At 40.5% G+C, this 16,928-nt stretch overlaps 2 protein-coding genes across 3 annotated transcripts; one reads left to right on the top strand and one right to left on the bottom strand.

Annotated features, from left to right (window-relative positions):
* Window positions 1-173: 173 nt before the first annotated feature.
* On the top strand, window positions 174-9,491 carry atg13 (ATG13 autophagy related 13 homolog (S. cerevisiae)). Of its 2 annotated transcripts, XM_072445197.1 has the most exons (18): window positions 174-331; window positions 771-853; window positions 946-1,026; window positions 1,110-1,229; window positions 1,694-1,740; window positions 1,825-1,965; window positions 2,742-2,782; window positions 2,865-2,961; window positions 3,051-3,155; window positions 3,793-3,886; window positions 4,449-4,550; window positions 5,340-5,417; window positions 5,496-5,584; window positions 5,676-5,799; window positions 6,171-6,248; window positions 6,834-6,941; window positions 7,020-7,148; window positions 7,985-9,491. In XM_072445197.1, exons 2-18 carry the CDS (start codon window positions 785-787, stop codon window positions 8,060-8,062), a joined length of 1,581 nt encoding a protein of 526 aa, XP_072301298.1. In that variant the 5' UTR covers window positions 174-331; window positions 771-784; the 3' UTR covers window positions 8,063-9,491. The 2 variants fall into 2 exon arrangements, with proteins under 2 accessions (XP_072301298.1, XP_072301385.1); XM_072445284.1 differs by lacking the exon at window positions 4,449-4,550.
* Window positions 9,492-10,298: 807 nt separating this feature from the next.
* On the bottom strand, window positions 10,299-16,887 carry LOC140362797 (dynein regulatory complex protein 9-like). Its single transcript, XM_072449001.1, has 2 exons — window positions 16,861-16,887; window positions 10,299-11,282 (listed from the first exon to the last, which is right to left on the bottom strand). The coding sequence occupies exons 1-2, from the start codon at window positions 16,885-16,887 to the stop codon at window positions 10,299-10,301; spliced, it is 1,011 nt and encodes a 336-aa protein (XP_072305102.1).
* Between the last annotated feature and the right edge of the window lie 41 nt (window positions 16,888-16,928).

Raw genomic sequence — 16,928 nt, 5'->3', positions numbered from 1 at the left:
CCACAGATTCAACAGAAGAAAAAAATATCTGAGTTGTGTTTAAATTAATAAATTCAATTTTAATATAATATAGTCCCGTACCTTATTTACCAGTTGCAGGAATCTTTGATAAACAACAGTTTAACATTTAAATAAAAACATCTTGAAAGTGCTTACGTGAACGCTATGCCACCCAAACAAACAGAAGATAAACAGTGAGGTGGCCGGGCTGCAGATGTTGCAAATGTGTCATTTTTAACGTATAAATTCGTGTGTTTTTCGTCGCTGAATGTAATCAACTTCGTACGTACTCATACCATACCAATACACCATTAACAGGGAAATATCTAATGTAAGTATGTGTATTTGTGCTATGGAGTCAAATGCGTGTGTGTTAGCGTGTAGCATTAGCAACGGAGGCTAGCTTTCCAAGTAATGACTCACCTTTAGCAACCACGTCCCGTCCACGGAGAAAATCGTATACAATCCCACAAATCCACAATTATTGCGCTTACAATCCACGTTTCGTTCATTTTAAAGTAGTTGTCATTTGTGCTGAAAAGAGATAAAACCCAAAATGTTGATCCAAGTGAAAATGTCGCTAAGTCCATGGCCTGTTTTTGTCTTTGAAAATGGTCAATATATTGGACCTGTGAACCGCTGCATTCAACTACTTCATCATCAACTACTGAATATATATATATATATATATATATGAAATAGAAATGTTTGGCAATCTCGCCAACCCCTAAATGTACTCTTAATTTATTTGTTCTGCATGTTTGTTTCAGGGTCTTGGTACATCATGGACAGTGACCTGAGTCCACAGGATAAAAAAGATCTGGACAAATTTATTAAGTTTTTTGCCCTGAAAGTGAGTGTATTACTTGAATCTAAAATGTTTACTGATTTGGAAAACCAACCAACCAAAAAAGCAATTATTGTATTTTGTTTATTTATTTCTAGACTGTCCAAGTAATTGTTCAAGCTCGACTTGGGGAGAAGATATGCACTCACTCGTCGTCATCACCAACAGGCTCAGATTGGGTAAGTCACTTTAATCAGAGAGCATATTGATATACATCTGTAACTTTAGCATTTGTTACAGTATTTGTTTGTGCCTTTTGTAGTTTAATTTATCCATCAAAGACATCCCAGAGGTGACTCATGAAGCTAAAAAGGCTCTGGCCGGACAGCTCCCCGGCATCGGACGTTCCATGTGTGTGGAGATTTCATTGAAAACATCAGAGGTAAGCGCAAATTTTAACAGTTTTTTGTGTGTGCTTTTTGTCAGTTTTCTCCAACAACGTTTATTTGTTTTTTGTTCTACCCAGCAACCTATTTTAGGGATAACCACCGTTTTAATTTACTACTACTGCTACAATTATGAAAAAATATCTTGACACATGATTAAAGATACATCGCTTAATCACAAATTCTCAATGACAAAACCAGTTCACAATATGAATTCATTGTCAAAGTCCCCAAAACAGAGGTGGAAAAAAGGGTGTGGGATTAATTTAAGAATAAAAACAATGAAAACACCTTGTAATGTATACATACAGTTATTATTATTATATGACATTTTCTGATGGCCAGTATGCTGTTTGTCTCCATGTTATTTTAAAATCTAGATACACTACTTTTCTGATTCTCTAGAATAAAGTGCACTGAAATCTACTGTGTATAAATGTACTTGATTATTTTCTTTCAGGGTGACTCTATGGAGCTGGAGACATGGTGCTTAGAAATGAATGAAAAGTCAGTTTTTCTGCTTTTTATTATCACTACAATGTCAAAAGTCTTACTGTAAACCTGTAATAATAATTGTCTCTATTCTTTCAGATGTGATAAGGATATTAAGGTTTCCTACACAGTCTACAATCGTCTGTCTGTGCTTCTGAAATCACTGTTGGCCATCACCAGAGTCACGCCTGCCTACAAACTTTCCAGAAAGCAAGGCCACGACTATGTTATATTGTATAGGTAAGTAGACATCATAATGTATTATCATTATTATTGTTGTTACATTAAAAGTTTTTAGACAGAAACATTCTAAACTTCAGAATAGAGGCAAAGTAACTGGAACATAATAGTGAATGTTAGTGTAATCCTTCATTCGTCCAGGAGTGTTCCATTGAAGAACTGAACTGAATCTTTTTCTATAATAATGAATGTGAAAAATCAATGTATACAAGTGGCATAACAGCCTGGTTTATAGATGGTTACAATTGTATTGTTCATTATCTATTTATTAGGATAGTGAAAGGCACTTTGCATTCCTGATTTTAGGTTTTTGCTGGAAAAATAGTTACAGAAATGTTGAGCCCACAATAGTTTTGCATTTTATCTACAGGTATATTATATACAGTTTTTGTGAACCTAAAATACAATTTTGAGGCATTGTATTTTGTACATCCTTTATCATATAAAAGCAAGTTACAATAGATATACAAAACGATCTTAGTTCACTTTTCTAGCTGTAAAAAGCAATGGCATAGATAGACCTGTGATAGACCACCACCTTGGGTCAGCTTGTTGCATGAATTGATTTAATTACTCTTGTCTTGTCTTGCTATATATATATATATATACACTGGGAAATGATCACTGACTTTTAATTTGATTATTCTTCTGCGAGTGTCACCTGCCTCTCCTCTTAGTTAATGTGCATGCTTCCTGTGCACCTAATATTATTATACAACTTAACTTGTGCCTGGTTGATTGTAATGGACAATAATTCATGGTTCTTTGTCTTATAGAATCTATTTTGGCGAAGTCCAGCTCAGTGCATTAGGAGAAGGTAAGGGCATAATCATTGTTTATCTTTATTATATTCTTTAAATTTACCTTGAATGTTAATTTTTTTAATGTATATTTTTCAGGGTTTCAGACAGTGAGAGTTGGTGTGGTTGGGACTCCGGTCGGCACAGTTACTCTCTCCTGCGCTTATCGCACAAACCTGGCGTTTATGTCCAGTCGGTACGCCATGAGTAGCTCTACTGATAATCATTAAGACTGCTATAACATTTTCTGTTGTAAATATTCTGAAGATTTTGTCTCATCTACAGACAGTTTGAGCGCACGGCTCCGATCATGGGGATCATAGTGGATCATTTTGTGGATGGGTCGTGTGGACAGAGACCAGTGACTATGGGACAGCCCTGCAACTACAGGTTCAACTTACACCACACAACATTAAACATTTGAATCAGGACTTACTAGACAATGTTTGTTGTGGTCCAACTAGAACGAAAACAGGTCTTGAACCATGAGAGATCTAGCGCAAAATGGGTGTAAACCAGAACTAACCAAAGACTAAAGCAGGACTAAAGCAGGACTAAAGCAGGACTAAAGCAGGACTAAAGCAGGACTAAGTGAGCCTTGTTTCCATGGGTTTGCTTTTGAGCTGGTATTGTCCTAAAGTCTCCCTGAGCAGTTCTACCTCCCAAAGTGGTCTCTTGCTCTTTGGCTCCAGGTCAGCTTTAGCTAACAGAGAGATGATTGGAAACGAGAGAACTCAGACTCTCCGGTGAAAATTAATAATAATTTCTCACCAAATCCTGACTTGATCTTGTAATAAACCACTGTATTTCTAATGATGGTAACGTATATGAACAGAAAATGTGGTGAAGAGGGGCAGAGAAGTGAAATAAATGCAGAAAAAGCAGAGGATAAACCAGAAGTAGTTTCTTGTTTTAGCCATGTGTCACGGTGCCACTAACTTGGAATGACTGAATGTCTTCTTGTGAATTGCTGATACCGGCCTCATATTTAATAAGTATAATTCTCTCTCTCTCTCTCCTTTCTCAGACCTCCAGATGACGATGACAGCGGACCATTCCCTGGAGTCCAGGATTCACAGGAAGTCTGCACCACCTCCTTCTCCACCTCTCCTCCTTCACAGGTAAAACGTGTTTCCCCGTAGTTTGTTTTTGCTGCATTTAAGCGCACGTTCTACTATAGACTTTTACCCCACCATCTAATTTGATGTTACTGAAACGTTTTAAAACGTCAAGTGAAATCTAGGTAAATACTAATATCTTCTTCATCTAAACGGTTTCATAACTTTTAACTGTGAATTATTTGCTGACAACTTGTAATTATCTCCTACATGGTAGAAAAGGAGTGAACTAAACTCACTTTTGGCCATGTTAAAGGCACTGTAACGTTTCAGCTAATAATTAGAGTGAATAAAACAATATATCTCAAAATGCCTTGACCTTACGAGCCAGGTCACTTGTCAGGAAAATGGGCTCACATTGAAGATGTTTTAGTATGTTTATTGGCTGAAATGTTCCATAATAGCTTTAAAATGACAAAGCGAGTTGATTCACCAAAGGTTTAAAATGAAATTCAGCTGTTTCAGCTTTATCCCTCTTTATTACTGTTTCTCACTGTCGACCTGTGCCTTTTCTTCTCTCTTTTCTCTTCCTTTATGTTATATTTATTTTTTCTTGCCACTAAAGTGCGTTTGTACCCTGAGTCCGTCTCCCTCCAAACTGTCTAAGCCCCTCCCCCTGGACAGTCTCGCGCTCCCATTGGCTCCTGGACTTGCCCCTCACAACAATGTGAGTCCCTCCCCTGTGTGCTGTGGTGACACTATCCTCCCCATGTTTTAAGAACACGTTTAAATGTTTGATTCTGTATTTAATGATCAAAGTGAACCTATGTTTCTTTAGACTTTAGGGCGGCAACAAATAAATCGCAACTGAAACAATTGTATTACTACTTTAGTAGCCAAATAATCATAAAGTGAACAGATTTATACATAGAGGTGAGATTAGAGGATTTATGACTCAGCTTGAGCAGTAAAGAAATGTGTAAATATACTCAAGATGTCCTCCTTACATTTTGTTAAAAAATCTCTATTCACAGGCATCTAAATCAAACCGATGAATTAAAATAATGATTGCTATATTAATTTAATAGCAAATTGATTGTTATTTTATCTGAACAGTACAGACTCAAACGCATGACACAAAACCTTTTATAACAAAGACAGCGGCATTACCACTAAATTATTATAAATGTGTCAAAAAAGAATAAAGAATGTTTGAGACACCTTATTTCAACTTTTATTTTGCTATAGTAATGCACAATATAATATAAATGCTTACAAGTGTGGTTGAAATGACTAAAACGTTTGCATAAAAAGTGAATAGACCGTATCACCTTATGCCCTTGTTTGGAAAAGCTTCTGTTCTTTTTGAATGTCTTCATCCACTTCTCTTGTATGTGGACGATATGTCACCCACCATTACCTTTTGTGGAGCTGTTATAATGCATGTCCTTTACTATGAGACAGACGGTTGTTAATCTGGTGTTCATCTCATGTTCTTGTTTCATGTTTTTCCCAGATGTACAGTTCCAGATTGTGTTGTCAGCCTCCGCTCATCACGGGCCCAGAGCTGTGCCACCCTGCAGCTCCCAACCAGGTAACAAACTCTCCAGGCGGTTCAAAAGTCAGAATCAAAGCGGCTAAGACTCTCCGTGACGCCCGCTTTAATGTGCAGGTGATGCATGCTGGGAAAGAAGGTGGAGTCGTGCTGATGCCAACACAGGACGCTCGTCTCGCGGTGGAGCAGGTGCACAACACGTCCAGGTGACTCCGTCGGTCTCCGTCGGTTTATTACAGAACTGATATGAATACTAGAAAAAGTGTGTTTGTAAATGTGTCCCGATCGTGTGTCCAGCGGCGATGGCGAGGGTTTGAGTCGCAGCGGAGACGGTAGAAGTGCGTCTCCTTCTGATCCGGTCGAGTCTTTGTCAAACTTCACCAGAAAAGTCGGCGCATTCGTCAATAAACCCAACGCTCAGGTAATGAACGGGGAAAGCAGGGGCGAAAATACTGAGAGTGATGCTGCTTTTTTAATACAACTAAAAGCAAATGATGTTTTTTTAATAGTTTTAGTGTGATCATGCAATATTATAGATGATGAAAATAAAGTGAAAACAATTAAGAAAATGTAATTACAATTAATTTTCTTCAAGAGAAAAGCAAAAGGATGTTTTTCGTGTTTGCTTGTCAAAGAAAAACGAGAAAGGAAAGATTGATTCTGTTTAAAATTTCCGGTCATGCAAATTAAGGAATAATGAAAAAGAAAAGCTATAAAAATGTATGATCTTTTGGATAGACTTATGTGTGACCTAAGTCCAGTTTGAATGTTGTGTCTGTGTTTGACCTGCAGCTGACGGCAGCGAGCCTGGACCTGCCGTTCGCTGCCTTTGCTCCCAGAGGTTTAGAAACTGAGGAGAACGACCGAATGGTACTTAAACCTCTTTTATTTATTTAACCTTTAAGGATATATTATGCTAAATTTTAGCTTTTAACCATGTTATAACATTGTTTCCTTGTCAAAAATATACAAGTTTTGCTTTATTCATGCTTGTTTCATTCATTCATGCTTGTTTCATTCATTCATGCTTGTTTCATTCATTCATGCTTGTAACACTCGGGTTCAAATGTATCAGATCAAAGGTAGAAATCTAGAGGTCTCTTGCAGTTTTCAAGTCAATAAATCATTGCTAGACTTATTCTGAGCATTTCTGCCATCAAATTGCAGTCATCATTCCAACTGCATGCTTACATTAGCATGTCAGGGCAAGCTGGCTTTCCTAATGATAATTCCCTTTGCTGCCTGTTGATGGCGTGCTAATACCAAATCCTGATAAGAGAACGCCTTTCTCTTAGAAATTAATGTGTTTCAATAGATACATTATTAAGTTCTAAAGCGTGAGCTGCCAAAGTAAAGCTACAAGAGCATGATGAAAGGGCAATAACGATACAACTAATGCAGAATATGTGTCCTTTAACATCTGCACTCATGAGTATTTGAATCTTTATTGTGCAGGTGCAGCCCCCGGACTCGCCCTCCTGCCCCTCGCCTCTGCAGGGCAGTCTGCACTCGCAGGGCTCTGAAGGCTCAGGGCCACAGGATGATTTTGTCATGGTCGACTTTGTACGCAAGACATTCTTTTCACGTTTCACTTTGTTACATTTGATGTCATTAGACTAAGCAGACGGCTTTATATTACAGAGACCAGCATTCTCCAAAGACGACCTGCTGCCGATGGACCTGGGCACGTTCTACAGAGAGTTTCAGAACCCTCCTCAGCTCGCCAGTCTGTCCCTCCACATCAGCTCCCAATCTATGGCTGACGACCTGGTCAGTGATCACAGCAGCTTAGAAACAAGAACACTACAATTAATTAAAGTTAGCTTTGCTAAAATTGTAGACCAAATGAGAATTTAAGATAAACTATGTTATTGTATGATGATCCTAATAGGCCTTTAGATAGAAGTTTATTATAGGAAATAGAAATTAAATTAGCCTCTGTGTAAGGATACGCAGAATAAGAGGCAAAGGAAGACAAATTAACAACTGACACAAATGCAAAGTAGCTAGTTAGATGTTTATAAGTGCAGCAGACTAAATGAGCTACTTAGCTACAAAAGAACATCTTTGTCTTTTATTAGCTCAATGTCTCTGTACATTGTTCCTTAAAGGCGGTATGGACGATTTTTCGGCGATTTGAGAACGCAGGCGGAAGTGCGCATGCGCTTTCCCCCGTGCGGACTGATACAACACACACGTGCGTTTGTTTATTAGCGCAGCGCATCGCATCTCTCGTCTCCCGTAGATTTCTGTCCACTTCTGCGTCAGCTCGAACTGTCTTTCTCCGTCTTCATTTTGCCCCGTACACTGAGGGAACTATATTATGATAGATCCATGCGCTTAGGCACGCGGAAACGTGGGGACGAGCCTGACGCGGCTGCAGGTGAGCGGTAGGTGCGTTTTATGATTGATACGTGGCAGGACAAATGATTTATCCACGCCACGAGGAAATATGATAAAAAATTTGCTGAAAAAAATCGTCCATTCCACCTTCAAATAAAGATTAAACTAAACTACCCTAGAATAAAGTGTAATTTGCTATTTCTATTATTTTACTCTAATTCTGTGTAGCTCATTTCAGTTAAACAAATCTCCTTCTTCCACAGGACTCTTTACCTGAAAAACTGGCCGTATATGAGAAGAACATGGATGAATTTGATGCTTTCGTGGACATGCTGCAGTAGCTCAACAAAACGGACTGAAAAATGACAAACTCACAATACTTAAATCCAGCGACGATTCAGGAAGACGAGGTGAAGTCACTTTAGTTAAAAAATCACTAACAATCAAACACTAATTGTCCAGTTTTGACAATTTGTCATTGTAAATATCAACTTTTCAAAATGTACAAAAATTAAGTTAATTCTTGAAGGATGTTCTTACATAACTATACATTACTATAAATAGATTCTCTAAGAATAAATGTCTAAATTTTGACAATTAAATTTGTCCAATAATTCAAAATTTCTTTCAAATAAAATGTGAGCAAAAATGTAAAACAGAATAATTAAATTAATAAAAATTGTGACACATTCAAAGTAAAAATTCAGACATTTAAAATCTTCCATATATATTTTGTCCTTCTTTGGTCAGAAGCAGTTAATTCCATTACAGTATATATTCAACAATCATGGTCACATGCTGAAGTAATGTATATTTAGTTAACTTATGTTTTTTGACAAATTCCATCTAAATTGGGGTACTATAACCTGACTTACACTATAAAAACCTACTATAACATTTCATAGCTAAAAGGATTTCAACCAAGAGAAAATACACTTGCATCTTTGAATACTTTGCCAAAACATTTGAACTGACACTTCATTTACTATAACATTTCCAGTTCTATTACTGCGTTCGTCGTCCTCGGAGGTCGGATCATTAGATTTCAGGCTTGAACATTCTCGTAATTCTTACTTGGAAACACTGCCAACCTTCTGAGTTGGCCAGTCAAACATAGCCCTGCGTTTGGATAAAAGTTTGATATCTGACAGTTGAAATACTGATAATACTCACCTCATTTTCCCTTTAGTTTCTCTCTACTGCCCCCTGCTTTCTGAACCTGCTCCTGCACTAACGCTCTGTCTTCACAGCGCTAATAACAACAAAAGCAGAAATCCACTCTCAAATGTTGATTTATAACTTAATATAATATCGGTGTCCAGGTTAATAATCTGATCTGCATTTTGGCCGATTTAAGCATTTTCCTGTTTTTAATCACTTGTTTTGAGTCGTCCGAACTCCGAGGACTGGAACGCAGCATGACATCAGAATGGTCATGACTTCCCAGCTGGTATGGGACGTCAAAAGGAGAGAAACATGTCAAATTTAAAACCATCTACATAATCGAGCGTTAAAGCAAACTTCTACATCATGTTTTGAAATCACTATTGAACTTGTGATTCAACTCTAGACTCAAGAAGCCTAAACGAGTGCGTCCATCTGTTAAAAGCATCATTGTGTGTACAGTTTCCAGCTTCCACTATCAACCTGTATATTTTTGTAAAAAGGTGGACGATTATTGCCAACTCCATCTCCGTAATTCATGCCTGTGGGTTAAAGCTTTAATTTAACGTTTGAATTCAATAAAGCATGACTGGTCAACCCTGAAAACTTGCATTTCTTTCCATTGTTAAAATAATTGGTGAAAATGATGAGCCTTAGTCGATTCTGGCCTCTATACGTGTGAGGACTAATGTCTCAATATATTTACAGCAGTGCAGATGAAGTACATTTGTGTCACATTTTCCACAACGGATCAAAACCCACTTGAAAATGGAGACAATACACCAAACGTGAACTGCCGGTCATTTCCAGCTGGAGGTCAATAGTTTCATGGCCGCTGATGTTAGTCGAGTTCTCTGAGGCACGCCTTTTTTGTAAATTTGCCTTTGCCGCTCTTATTTTACCTTTGTTGGTTCTAATTACAGAGAATAACAAGACAAGATTATGGTCGTTAAAATAAATGTATTTATTCCCTATGATTACAAAACTAACAGATTAAAACGCATGTCCTGTCCCTCACAAGTTCCCATCATCTGGAGGCCTCTCACACACAGGACAAAGAATATGAATATTCATAAGAAGGTGGATCTTCTCTGGCATCAGCTGTACCAGGCTTTACCTTCCAGGACGTCCTAATATGGTCGTGAGATGCGACCCTTGACCCAGACAGAGAAGTTGGGGGAGCAGAGTGTGTGTGTGTGTGTGTGTGTGTGTGTGAGATAACAATGAAAGTTATATTAATGCATTACAATATTAAATGCTTATTAATTCCATCAACATCTTTTTCTGCAATTGTTGTTCGAGCCAACTCTTGTTTTTTTGCAGTTTCACAGTCTTTTTAATTGTACTTGTACCACTTGCATTTGATTCTTTATTCCATGAGATGTACAACAAATATACAGCATGTCATAAATGTTATTTTTTAGCCTTTTCCCCTCCCTTCCCTCCCTTCGCCGCATTCTTTTTCGCGCCTTTCTTCTCTTTCTCCGTCTTTTTGTTACCACCTACCCCCCTGCGGAGCATGCATCCGCGCCAAAACGCCTGTATCGTAGTCGCAGCCACGATCCGCTCGTGTCCTCGTCGCAGCTCCTCCTGCTCCTTCATGTCCTCCTTCACGACTTCTTCCATGACTCTGTACTTCCTCTTCATCTCCGTTAGTCTCTCCGAGGTCGAGACGATTTTGTCTTGAATGTCGTTGATCTCTTGCGTCTTCTCCTCGTTCATCCGTCGCGTGCGCTCCTCCCAAAGGTCCCTCTGCTGTAATATCTCCGCTTGTTGCTTTCGAAGGAATTTAATGGATAAATCGTGAGTGTGTCGCTCCTGCTCCATCTGCTTTTCCACCAGCTTGATCTGTAACTTGAGCATTTCCCGTTTATCGTTGGCCTCCTTTTGTAACATCTGGATTTTGTCTTCTTTGTCGTGTTTTATTATTTCATTATTTTCCCGTTGTTCTTCCTGTTGAGCTTCCAGTATCGCACATTCGTCTTCAAGTTTCTCTAAAAGTGCACGTTTGGTTTTCAACTCTTCTTCCAGCTTGGAGCAAAAGGCTTGCTCTTCCACATTTGTCACTCTGCTTATCTGCTCAGCCATAATCTGTTTCCTTTGGTCGTCATCCTCAATTTTCTTTAACAAAAAGTTAAACGTCTGCTTTTCTTCCAGTTCCACGCGAAACGTCACCACGAGCTCCGATAGGGCGTGGCAGTCTTGGATCAGTTTGTACAGTGTGACTTTTTCCTGTGAGTTGTGTAGAGTCTTGTTCAAATTCAAAGTGAAACAAGTTGCCAATAAATCGAGCTGGTTTTGGAAGTCCTCCAGCACCGCGGCCACCCTCAGACTCTGGATCCTGGACAGTTGCATTCTTGCGTTCACGTTAGAGCGATTCAGTTGAAATCTCTTTTTCTTTGGTGTTTTATGGTTGTTGTTGTTGTTGTTGTTGTGTTGCTTTTAATGGCGTTTGGCAGCCAACTGAAAAGGTGCATTTACCGCCGTCTACTGTAGTTGTACGTGTTCAATGTATGTGTTTTATATGACGGAGTATAACTGGAGGTTGAAGTCAAACGTGTTGTTGTTGTTTTATGGCGGTTGGTATCCAAGTGTTACATTACCGCCAGACTTTATTCCTTAGACTTTATTCCAGCTGGCCTTCTCCCACGCCAGACTGTGTTGTTGTTGTTGTTTTATGGCGGTTGTTGTTGTTGTTTTATGGCGATTGTTGTTGTTTTATGGTGGTTGTTGTTGTTGTTGTTGTTTTATGGCGGTTGGCATCCAAGTGTTGCATTACCGCCAGACTTTATTCCTCAGACTTTGTCGTAGTTGTTGTTGTTGTTGTTGTTTTATGGCGGTTGGCATCCAAGTGTTGCATTACCGCCAGACTTTATTCCTCAGACTTTGTCGTAGTTGTTGTTGTTGTTGTTGTTGTTGTTGCTTTACGGCGGTTGGCATCCAAGTGCTGCACCACCGCCAGACTCCACTCCTCAGACCTTGTCATAGTCCTCAGACTCTGTCGTAGTCCGTAAAAGCACTCCTTCCATTGCTTTGGTGTTACAAAGCCCATGAGGTCATGATATGTCTTTGTGACCGGCTTTATTCCAGGGATACTCTTCTTCATCTTCCTCTCCTTCTTTGACGTTCGGTGCTTCCACCGTACAGCTTTATTCTTCAGGCTTCATTCTATAGGCTTTAATATGTCCACTGATGTCGCCGCTTGGTAGCCGTGCGTCTACGAGACTGGGCGAGGACAGGAGACCACCCCCATCTCGTCACTCTGATCACTCTGACTCCCCACAAGCAGACCCCCATCACTCCGACTCCCATTTAGCGCCTTTAGCCTGTTTTCTATATCTGCCCAATCAAGCTCCTTTGTTCCAAGGAATCTCCCTGCAGCTTTAGCAATGATCCTGATCCTTTCAGTTCTGCTTTGAGTCTGAGCAGCACAGTTTACAACATCCACCATAAAGAGTACAAAATCCTCTCTGGAAGTCAAGGCACTGGAAGAAGAACTTTTAGGACTACCACAAAGTCTAAGGAATAAAGTCTGGCGGTAATGCAACACTCGGATGTCAACCGCCATAAAACAACAACAACAACAACAACAACAAAATCCTCTATCCACAACCAGGGTATTCTCATTAATTCTGGAACCTGCACACTTGGGACCTCCACTCTTGAAACCTTCACACTTCTTGGGAGCCACGCTGGCCTCTCTCATTTCGCCCTGGCTGGGAGCAGCGCTGGCTCCTCTCTCTGTATTTACTCTAAACTCGTTACTTGAAACTTTCTTGACTGCATCTGCATAGGATATACCTTGAGAGACCTTTATTTTCTGCACCTCAGCAGCTCTTTTGCTAAACCTGCATCCCCCGTAGGCAGAGCTATGTTCTTCCCCACAGTTACAGCACTTCAGTTTTGCTCCCACGTCACACTTCCCATACTCATGATCTCCTGCACATTTACCACACCTTTGCCTCCCTCTACAGACCGCTGCAATATGCCCAAAGCGCTGGCACTTAAAGCAACGCAGGGGAGGTGGAACATATGGCCTGACGCTATAGCACATGTATCACATGACACATAGCATCATTTCTCCCTGTGGCCCTCAGAAGCAACTGTTGTTGTGATTTTGGGCCTTACAAAAATAAATTGATTTGATTTGATTGATTTGATGTACCCAATGAACACCTTACTAGGCAGGCACCTCCCTTCAAGTGTTACTATTACGACAAGCTGTCACATCTTACCCCAAACCGGGTCACCTTCAAACGCCTAGCGTCCACCACCGTAACTCCCGTCAAATTCTCCTTAACTTCATCCACAGACGTCGCCGTAGGGACACCTACGATAACTCCTCTGACCGTGTTTCTTTCAGCATTAGACACAAGAATGTCCTTTCCACCCAGACGTTTAGTTCCAATCGCCTTCTGTTGCTGAGCCGCTTAGCCATCTCTAAGGACACTCGCACTCTTGATCACTCCCACAGCTACAGTTAGGCTCTTTGACAATGCCACTGAATTCCACTCCTTAAAGGATGCACTATCCTGTGCAAGCTTTATGATCACCTTACAGTCTCTGCTCTCACCCCGGACATCAATAGCTTCAGCCTCATCCTGCTGCTCATTCCCAGAACCCTCGGACGAGCTAAGGGACTTTTTACGTTTCCGGGCACGTGCAGGCAGAAAAGGCTGCTCCTCCACGCCGTCCAGAACGTCTTCCATCCCCGATCCACTCTCCTCCGCCATCTCCCGTCTCTCCCGACCGGGTGTTGAGCAAGGTCTCCTCACAGTTTTGTACAATAATAAGATAAGATAAGATATTCCTTTATTGTCCCACATGGGGAAATTTCATTGGTGCAACGCAGGAAGATACAGAGGTAGATACAGAAGAACAGATCACTTATAGGAAGTCTGAAAAACACTTTCAGTAGAAGATCTCCTATAAACAAAAACTCCCATAGATAAATAAATAAATACCATTGCATGTGATCCCGACAGTAATTGCACATATGTGTCACGACAGCACATAGATTGCACATGAATTTCACAGTAATTGCACAGTAATTGCACATGAATTCCAACAGCAATTGCACATATGACAGAATTGCACATCAGTATTAGGTTAGGTCAGTATTGCGACGGGATAACGTGATGATCTCCGGGTAAGACGACAGTTCTCCGCAGTTTCATGAGTTTCTCCTTTGTGGAAACGCGGTACGGCGCCGGCCGGGGGGCGGGGCCGGAGCCGGGGGGCGGGGCCGGAGCCGGGGGGCGGGACCGGAGCCGGGGGCGGGGCCGGGGGATTCAGAGCCAAAACACATCGCCACGACACGACGGAAACACTCAATCCAGCCGAATAAAGTCAAAACAAGTTAATTTAAAGCGATTCCAGTGCGTGTCCCGATCGTTCGTGAAGTTCCTCTTTCATATAAACGTGTATATAAACGTGTACCCACGACACGCCGTACTTTAGCGCGGCCGGAGGGCGCGGGGGGGGGGGCTGGTGGGCTCGCTCGGAGCTAGCTCACGTCACAACAACACAACGAACGCAACGAAAAACGCTCAAATCCAGCCGAAAAAAGTCAAAAACAGTTGAATTAAAAAACTATTCCAGCGCGTGTCCCTATCGTACAGTAAAATAGAAAAAAAAATACTAACTATATTTACAAAATATAGGAGATAAAGCACAATAAGTGTGAGAAAGAAGAGAGAGCGTTTACACCGGGCTGCCAGCTGTACCAGCGCCTTATGACGTAATCACATGTACAACAACAACAACGGAAGTAACTCCAGAAATCACATTTACAGTGGGTGGATGTCGGCCGCCGAGGAGCGCTGGGAAGGAGGAAGAGGAAGGAAGAAGATGAAGAAGAAGAAGAGGTGCGAGAGGAAGTGGAGAAGACAAAGCACCAAGGAAGAAGAAGTAGAAGATGGGGAGGAGGAAGAAGAGGATCTCATGTGCTTTGAAATCATGGGCTTTGAACTGAAGAATGAAGTCTAAAGAATAAAGTTTAACTAGATAAGACGAGTGTCTGCATTCTTGCGTAAAAGTACTACATGTGTGTAGTAAAGACTTTATTCTTGTTAGGCTCGAGCCATGGAATGTTCATTCCATGGAATGTTCATTCCATGGAATGCTCGAGTCTATTGTTCTTCCCCTGGTTTCTTTATGCCTCTTATTCCAATTCTTCATGTTCATACTCGGGCATTTTTGACCCTGAACATGGATGAAAGTCACACATGGGACATAGACGCCATCGGCTCGACCCGAACTCGAATAAAATAGAGCGTGGATCCACACGGCGCCGCGCCCCCAGGGGCAAGAATGCAGACACCTGCAATGGCTTCCACTGAAAATACTTTATTCTTTAGAATAAAGTCTAAAGAATAAAGAATATTCTTTCAACTTTAATCTTTAAAAAGTCTCTGCTGAACGCAGACCTGAGCAGAGAGAAAGGGAGAGAGAGCGCCTCGGTGACCCGGCTGCACCCCCTCCTCCCTGTGGAGACGCTAATGCTTAGAATTAGCAATTTACTTTTACAAAGACTGAAAAATATTCTGGTATGTAAAAATGTGTAAAGCAATAGCCCCTAAGACGGTGAAAGCGATTGTTAAGAGATATAACTTGTTGAAATCGGTGAAAGTGTTGAGTGGAAACGCGTCCACAAGCCTACAATTCTAAAATACAAGTGTCTGCTTGATGACATAAGCAGACGCTCAATGAACACTTGGATACCAGCCACCATAAAACGCCATAGAAGAATTTGACGTCATAATCTCAACGGCCCTTGCGGCTTTTTTAAAAAAACCTTTTTTAATCGGTATATTGTATTGTGTATATATATATATATATATATATTACACATACTTGGACGTACAACTACAGTAGGTGGCGGTAAATGCACCTTTTCAGTTGGCTGCCAACCGCCATTAAAAGTAACGATGTTTCCGTCCTTCCATCGTCCATTATTAGTTTGGTTTTGGCGCTACAAACTTGTTAATCTTATTTCTCTGACAATTATGTTTATCTTTTTGTTTGCTTGAAGTCAAAACCTTAAGAATGAACCAGGACTTTAGTTTATAACAAAATATACAGTAAGACATTGAACATTGTAGTATGTAAATGAGACACACCTGAAGCTGCACTAAACTAGGATCGAACCAAACCAGCATCAAATAAGGACCAAGTCAGGGCTGAACCAGGACAGAAACCAGTTATAGTCTAGACCTCAGTAGTTAGATCAGGTTTGTTAGAGTAAATACATTAAATGACTGGAGTATGAGTACAAGTTTAAGTGTCATACAAACACACTTATACATAGAATTCTGGTGATGCTAAAAGTGTCAAATCAATCACTTTCAATCTAATCTTAAAGTAACACCAGGATTAAAATCGGGTCTGAACTTGGACTAAACTCACACAAGAGGATTCACATTGAACATTTGCAGCTTCTGGTCAGTGAGGTGAGGCTGCCGTGGTAACGGCTCTGGAGAAGTCAAAGACCGTTCTGCTTCATCCAAGTGCATCAGTCAAAACTCCTGTTCTATCTGTTTGCAAACTGGAGCGGCTCAGTTCAACTGCTGACGCCTCAAAGTCTGTGGAGAACACGACTCTTGAAGCGTTTTGAGTTTTTTTTTGACGGGACGGCCACCATCAGTCACACACCTGCATTACTGTACATGTTACACTGTTGTACATGTTTTGATGGCGTTGTGAAGAGAGTCGCTCCAGTAGTGGTTTAGTTTTCAGGGGGAGGTGCACACTTGTTGCTATGGAGATGTTTTTGCTTTACCTGGGAGGTCACATGGTACAATTAAAAGGTGCACATTTTCTGATGGAGGGTCCTACACCTACTCGCCTTCTGAAAATGTTTGGAAATGGTCATTCATTACATTTACATGGTAGAAAAGGTTTATATCGTCATCGTCTGGAGTTTTAGAAGCTTTAACTTAAATGTTTAAACCTTTTCTGTTATGAACGTTCTTACTTTGAAGCCCTGGATATTATAATCCATGGGGGTTTCATAATTAAGACATTACTTGAAAGTCCTTTAGT

This window comes from Eucyclogobius newberryi, unplaced genomic scaffold, assembly GCF_026437365.1.
Source record: "Eucyclogobius newberryi isolate DKJ021-1_F unplaced genomic scaffold, fEucNew1.0.hap1 SCAF_1, whole genome shotgun sequence".
In the NCBI taxonomy this organism is placed as follows: domain Eukaryota; kingdom Metazoa; phylum Chordata; class Actinopteri; order Gobiiformes; family Gobiidae; genus Eucyclogobius; species Eucyclogobius newberryi.
Note: the sequence above shows the minus strand (reverse complement) of the source record. Positions and strands in the feature narration are given on the sequence as shown.